This window comes from Lactuca sativa, chromosome 8, assembly GCF_002870075.4.
Source record: "Lactuca sativa cultivar Salinas chromosome 8, Lsat_Salinas_v11, whole genome shotgun sequence".
Lineage (NCBI taxonomy): Eukaryota > Viridiplantae > Streptophyta > Magnoliopsida > Asterales > Asteraceae > Lactuca > Lactuca sativa.
In genome coordinates this window covers 16,281,232-16,288,525 of record NC_056630.2, presented here as the reverse complement: position 1 = coordinate 16,288,525, position 7,294 = coordinate 16,281,232, and the positions used below count along the sequence as shown (strand labels likewise).

General features: G+C 31.1%; 1 protein-coding gene and 1 long non-coding RNA gene across 3 annotated transcripts; one reads left to right on the top strand and one right to left on the bottom strand.

The window, feature by feature from the left end:
• Positions 1-231: 231 nt before the first annotated feature.
• On the bottom strand, positions 232-1,524 carry LOC111919658 (chalcone isomerase-like protein 2). 2 transcript variants are annotated; one of them, XM_023915224.2, is made up of 5 exons: positions 1,398-1,524; positions 1,194-1,277; positions 953-1,108; positions 625-851; positions 232-537 (listed from the first exon to the last, which is right to left on the bottom strand). In XM_023915224.2, the coding sequence occupies exons 2-5, from the start codon at positions 1,264-1,266 to the stop codon at positions 373-375; spliced, it is 621 nt and encodes a 206-aa protein (XP_023770992.1). In that variant the 5' UTR covers positions 1,267-1,277; positions 1,398-1,524; the 3' UTR covers positions 232-372. The 2 variants fall into 2 exon arrangements, with proteins under 2 accessions (XP_023770992.1, XP_023770993.1); XM_023915225.2 differs by having other exon boundaries at positions 1,194-1,268; positions 1,398-1,458.
• A 1,339-nt stretch (positions 1,525-2,863) lies between these two features.
• On the top strand, positions 2,864-5,392 carry LOC111919657 (uncharacterized). The gene is made up of 2 exons (XR_002859581.3): positions 2,864-3,949; positions 4,620-5,392. It is a non-coding gene; the product is annotated as an uncharacterized LOC111919657 (long non-coding RNA).
• Positions 5,393-7,294: the final 1,902 nt, after the last annotated feature.

Sequence of the window (7,294 nt, the reverse complement as noted above, 5' to 3'; positions counted from 1 at the left end):
AAAATTGTCAATTTTTGACAAACCATAGGATCATTTGTGCAGTTTTGTCAAAACTAAAGTTATTTGTGAAGCATTTATTCTGTAACTAACCCTTTTCTTTTCTTTATGATAATGAAACAAACCACATAATCGTATCAACCACCCTATTTCGAGGGCCAAATTATTTGAGTTCATGAGCAGTTTAAATTGTCCAAACAAAAATAAATAGATTTTAAATTGTCCAAACAAAAATAAATAAACCCAAATCAACCTTGATTTGGAACTATATTATTATTCTGGATTATCAAAAGACAAGAAGATCACAGCCCGAAGACACAATTCAACCAGATTTGGATACACACACAGAGAAGAAGACGATGATCCAAATTTAATTTATTTAGACAACTCCAAAGATAAAGCGTTTGCCAAAGATAAAATGGTCGAAGGAGAGTACGCCGTGGTGCCACCCAGGTACCATTTCTTCATCATCTCCACTACATTCCCGTTCTCCACCTTCATCGTCTTCGGTTCTTCCTTTCCTTCACTCGAGAACCCAATCTGTAAATCATTTTATCAAAACAAACATTAATGATTAAGCATTTCATCAAACAGATTTTCATCTCATCAAACGCCATCTTCACTTACCTCAGCAGTGTTTGATGTCGCCGGAAAGCTAAAAGTAAGCACCGAATCTTTTTTGAAGTATTTCAACTGCAGAAACTCAACAATTTGGTTCAGGGCTTCCTCTTCTTCCTCTTCGTACTTGTCATCAGCCGCTAATCGGTCCCTCACTGCACTCTCCAGTTGTACTCCGTACTGTGATCCCTTGATCTCCTTGATCACCACAATTCTCAAGTACTTATCAACAGGTGCTACATAGATTCAACTAAAATTAGGGCTAAATCAAAAAAATAAATAAATAAATAAAATCAAGCATCAAATGTTACATTCAAGTTTCAAGTTCAAATATTACCTGAAATAACAGAATCGAAGAAATCGTCATCTCCGGCCAACTCTGATCCAGATTTGCCTTTCCATTTTTGCAAATGAGCGACGATCTCAGGATCAATGTAAACTCCGATAGCGGTGAATTTAATTTGCAGAAAGTGTATCTCGATGTCGGTAAGTCCTGTTCGTAAAATATGAAAAGATTTTAATTTTTTAATAACTCATATTAACTAATTAATTAATATTTAAAAATATATAACAAATACCATATCCAAGCAAAGATAAAGGCTTGGTAGTTGTGATATGTGGAGGAAAGGAGATATCATCCACCATCACCATTTCTGAACACACTAAACAAAAACCATCAAAATTTTAAGTTTATGAATTCTGAAATTGCTAATTAATTAAATACAAGAACTGAGTTAATAAAAATGTATCAATAAACAAACAATAAAGGGGTTAATATTTACCAATGAAGGATATCCAAAAAAATGGATTATAAAACTCTTTGGTATGGAGAAAAGAGTAGAGGGAAAGATGGAAAAAATAATGTGTGAGACCGATGTTTAAATAAGAAAACTACGTTGCCTATTTAACAACCACCAGTCACTCAAAATTTTGGTTGGTAAACTTTGTACGTGACATTGCTTTTTAAAATAAATTAATATATATTATATATATTTAGTTCATATATTAATAAACATTCAATCGTGTATGTGTGAAGTTTAATAGTATTAGTTTATTTTATAACAACATAAGTAATTTCGAACCTGACGTAATTTGAAAAAAAAAATAGAAGAATTAGTTGATGATGTATAATGTTACATTGTAATAATTAGCTAAAGCAATTAAACCAGTACTTGTAAATGAAGTTCAATATTCCTAAAACACGTAACATTAATTAGCATTGAGTTAAGAGTTTAATAATGACAATACATATGCTTGGCATGAAATTAAATTGAATAGATCGATCAAACATTCTTTTTTAGATATATCATATTAGAGTATCAGTGATATCTTAAATCTTTTAGCTTTGTGATATATCAATGATCAGAAAATAAACACTAAAATAAAAATAAATTCGTAGTGAAGAACAAAATTATATATAATATTAAAAGTAATATATTCATGGAAAAATAATACGCATCATAACAAGATTGTGTTTTTACTTGGTTTTTAAACCTTACATGCAAAGATCATCTCTCAAAACATCTTTCTAAAATATAACAACTTTCGTTAATATAATTTAATAAACATAACGAATTATCATTTGGAGTTTCAAAACAATTTTTTATAGTTATAAATTAAAAATATTATGGGATAAAATCAGTGTATCAAATTTTCTATTTTAATATGTATGTCTTATGAATTTGAAGTTTTGAACCAAGACATAATTTTATTTCGATACAAAATTAGTGTAACCTATATAAGATAATAATATTAAATATGTATATTTAAATACGCTTATTTTACTTATTTTCATGAAAAGCACAGAGTAGTAGCACGCCTCCAAATAAATAGACGATGAAAGGGTTCGGTAAAACTAAGGGTTGAGATCCAGCCACGTCACCACATGGAATATCCTCCTCCATTCCCTTTATCTAATAATTCATGGAAGTGGAAGCATCCACCGTTTCACCAAATTTGGCAATTTTAAGTCGAACTGAACCCCAAGTTTTGTTATATTTGACAAATCATAAAACACTAATTACTTTTTAGTTAAATTTTGTAAAATGTTAACAAATTGTATGGACAAAATTAATTTTGATTTTTGAGGATGAAAATGAAATTAAGTATGTTTTAAGATTTAACAAAATATTCAATTATTTATTTAATATTTGATTTTTGATTTTTAAAGTTTTTATATTAATTATATAATATATTAAAAAAGAAGCGTCAAACAATACTTTTTTTTTTTGATTGGTGAGAATTTTTTTTAGTTTTTTTTTGTGGGTTTACTTTTTTTTTACCGTTCTTCAAGGTAGTCCACCACCACCACACTATGAGGATACGTGACTTGTGTATTTTTCCACCACCTCACCTACCACTAGAGATGCACAAACCCAGGATCCGATCCGGTCAACAATTCGATCTGGTCCAATCCGATCCGAATCTGGTCAACAATCCGAATCCGATTTGAAACCGGTTTGATCCGGATTTTGTTAGCTTTTGCCAGATTTTTCGACGGTTTAAGAACTGGTTTTTGTAGAATCCGGTTTGTGATCCGGGGGTCAATCCGATTTCGAGTCCGAAAAGCCAAACCGGTTTGAATCCGGTCTCCGATTTAATCCGATTCGGTTTGGTCAAAACCGGTTTTGACCAAAAACCGGATTTCGGATCGGATCGGTTTCATTTCGAGGATCCGGATTCTGTGTGCATCTCTACCTACCACTCCTATTATGACATCTTCATGTTCCACCGCCTACTTCTCTCCATCTATTACGTCTTTCTCACCGTAAGGGTCAGTTAGTGTTCCTGGTCGAATCAACGATAAAACCCCACCGCTACCTACTCTTATCTCTGTTGTTTATATTAACTTCTATGGAGTTAATCCCATGTTCGAATGTCCATTGTCTTCGTCTTCCTCTGTGTCTTCTCATTTCCCCCAATTGACCAACAAATCGTTTCCTCAGGCGTTGTGCTTTTCTCTTCTTTTGTTCAACATCACTGATAGTTTAATCTTCTCCATATTGGTCGCTGTTTCCAAACTCCTCCCAAACCTCTCATGTTTGTCGATCATTTTTAGTGAAGTCGGCGCCACCTTTACCCAATTGATCTTCACAATAGAACACCACCTAGAGTAACGGTTGCGATCACCGGAAAGTGCAACGGTGGTTGTTATTTTTCTTGGGAAAGAAACAGATAGAGACTAAAGATTACTTGATTATTCTCTTACCTGATGTTTAATTTTCCGGAAATCTCACTGTCTTATGGTATGATTGGTGCTTTCAGGTCCTGTGGGTATAAGCAGAAAGCTTGCTATTTTATTTCGGATCTCAGTAGCTTACATGGAAAAACAAAGGTATTGTTAACATAGCCTCTGACCCAATGTCATTTTTAATTTTATAGATTTAGTTATAACTTCCTCAACGTACTTAATGAAATCAAAGGGATGTTAGTAGACTCTTTGGACCAGTCTATAAAGATTTCACTTTCCCCCATACTTAGTAATGAAATCAGATTGCCAAATTTTTTTCATGATATTAGACAACCATACATAGGTCTAGGCTTTGGATTCACCTCATTTGATGTCTTCTAGAATTTATTACGAATTTCCAAAGTGGACTCATGCAAATAGTGAATTGCACAGACCACTTTGGAAAGATTGCAACTTTCCCATTAATTGAGTGGGAATTAGATTAAGAACTTTTGGTGGATGACATTAGACATCTATACAAAACTCCAATCCCAGACGTAGTCTTTAAATTATCTTTTACCTATTTTTAATGAATTTTACAAAACAGTAGACATATTTCACAACGTGTTGGTTTTTGTTTAGCTTTTGTGACTACTCCATTCCCAACTCAATAAGGACTTAATAGATGAATTTTATCTATGCATGATTCTTTTCATTATTTATTTTGGAAGGTAAGGGTTTGGCTAGCATTATATTTTTCCAGTTTCTTTCTTTTAGTATAAATATATTTGTCTTTACACATATCCAACTTACTAACTTATTTCAATTGATGCAGATCAGTTTGAAATGATTTGATTTCCAATATACAAATAAAGATCATAGTCAAATAATTCCATTGGTCAAGAGTATAATAATAGAAGAAGCAAATAACTTCTCATAGCCTCCTCTTATCATGGGGTCTTTTATTCTACCAATTAGTTTGATCCTGAAGGATTTAGTACACATTTTCTTCCTACTAACTTTAACAAATTTCCATTTTCTTTTATCTCAATCCTTTTAATTATTCTAAATGGTTTTTAAAATTAAAGGAAAACAAGGAATAACTAGCGGTTTCTGTTGTTTTTGGTTACAACCTTCGTGAAAATATTGCATCCCTCTTCCATTTCTTTGGTGAGAATAATAAGAGAAGCTCTTTCTAAAGTGTACTGGAATTCAACTTCTGAAACAAATCAATGATAATTTTCATATATTTGGTTCTTATTATGATTATAGCTTAAAATTTTATATATTACCAAATGATTTTTTATAAAATAAATATTTCAGGTGCGAAATATACCTCATGGGCTTCCTCTATAACTGTAATATTATATTTCTCTAAAGTTAGTTGTAATTATTAACTTTTTTTTTCAAACATGCAAATGATTAGATGTCTTTAATTTAAGAATCTATGGGGATTGCTAAAGCTTTGGGAGCAAATAGATATGAATTGGACCGTTATTTGACCGTGGTGTCTATTGTTGATCTTTTAACACACTAAATACCAATGTACTTTCCATTTACATGTTTTTGTTTATGCATCTTCTCAAGAAAAGAAATGGGAATTTTTCATGAAGTGGGATAAATCCATCTTCATTCTTGGATGTATAGATAAAGTAAAAGGTCAATTTGCAAAAAGTAGCGACATACTTTCATGTCCAATCATGTCGTTTTCTTTGTCGTTTCCAACACCGCAAAGCAGGGTTCCTTCCCTAGTTATTTACTAAAAGTGGGTTGATCTCATGATTGTCTTGGAGTTATATTATTGTTAGGGGGAGTTGAATGGATTCATTAATTAGAGTCTAAGTCTTTCTATCATTTTACATCTTACATGTATTATAAAAAGGTGATTGTTCGATTTATGTAACCACACTTTAAAAAAATCCCTTAATTCAAAATTATCGTAGCGGTCTCGAACGACACCACTGTATTAATCTTTAACCTCACCAACAACGAGCCAAAATTTATGAAACTTTTGAGTTTGTTCAAAATACAGAAAACGTGTTGCAAAATTACGATCTATTTGTTTCACATCATGGAAACTTTCTCCTTTGGACTCGTTTATCTTTATCGTCAACAACATATAAATAAGTTCATGTTTCAAAAATTGGGCATTTGTAGTTGTTTATAGGGAAATTTGCATTAAAGACCTTACATTTTGGTTCTATTAGCAAAAAAAAAAAGTCACCTTTATTTTTTTTATGCAATTTAACTAATGAAACCGGTAAACACTCGCAAAATAACACTTGTATTTAGTGTCGGTTTTAAGGGTTAAATTACAAAAAAAATGACTTTTTCATTAATAAAGTTTAAGTTTAAGGACTTTTCTCAAGATCTTCTTTTTTATATATACTAAATTTATTTGAAGAAAACTAAAATTTATTTATTAAAAAACTTTAAAAAAAGAATAATTTTATTTATTAAAAAACACAATAATGATAATTTATATATCATTTTAGAAATTCTTTTTAATAAATAACATTACTACAATCATAAATATATCATCTATATCTTATAGAACTTAAGAGAACTTTGTTGATTTGTTGTAAGAAGTACATTTCTAAGCCAAACGCTATTTCATTGTTAATTTTTTAAGTATTGGGTGTAAAATGTTTACCATAAAACTATAACTTATCGAAAATCCTTTTACAATCGAACGACATCTCAAAAAATAAAGGTTAATCAGATATTATTTGTTAAGTTATGTGACATTTTCTTATTTTAAAACCTCTCATTGTTATATATCATTTTCTTATACCTTTTTTAATATTTATATTTATTTATTATTTATGTGTTTTAGGGTATTGGTTTGTTTTGTTAAGATATGTAGCAGGAGGGTATTTTCTGACATACTACGAAATTTTCTGAGTTGTGACTCGCTTTCAAAGTTTAGAGAATACATGGGTTATATCCATGATGGGTTATGATCCAACATATATATAATGTGTTTGGTGTGTGTATGTGTAACGTCCGTATTTCTGGGCTTGCCATTTTTAGCAATGTAATAGTCTATGTTAACCTTTGTAACCCATTTGAAATAATAAGAATGTATTATTTGCAAATTATGTGTTTTATACTTATCTGCTTAATTATGTGATTTGATTTAATCAAAGAATAAAAATAAGCATAAAAAAATTGAAATGTTATATAAACCCGATATCGATGCACGAAGATGTAGTGATTGAGACGAGGTTTCCGAAAATATAAAGAATGCTGAAATCCGAGTTATAACGAAGAAGTTATGACCTGTCGAAGTTTTGCGACAAAACCGGTGTGGCACAGCGTGACGTTAATAGTGAATTTACGAAGGAGTGATATTTAGCCTTAGTGATCAACACGAAAGACGTAGATAATGTTGAACCGAGAGCATGCATAAAAAGAATGCCTTAATCTGACTTCGTATGAGGAAGTTATGATTTTTCGAAGTTTCAGCTTACCAGTAGACAGCCCAAAAATTCGAATTGAGATCGAGCG

What these genes read in the sequence shown, in the direction of transcription:
- LOC111919658 (XM_023915224.2), bottom strand. Translation starts at nt 1,266, where the DNA reads ATGGTGATGGTGGATGATATCTCCTTTCCTCCACATATCACAACTACC. An exon ending in TTTATCTTTGCTTGGATATG is followed by an intron (nt 1,109 to 1,193) that starts GTATTTGTTATA and finishes TTTTACGAACAG; the next exon opens with GACTTACCGACATCGAGATA. An exon ending in CTTCGATTCTGTTATTTCAG is followed by an intron (nt 852 to 952) that starts GTAATATTTGAA and finishes GAATCTATGTAG; the next exon opens with CACCTGTTGATAAGTACTTG.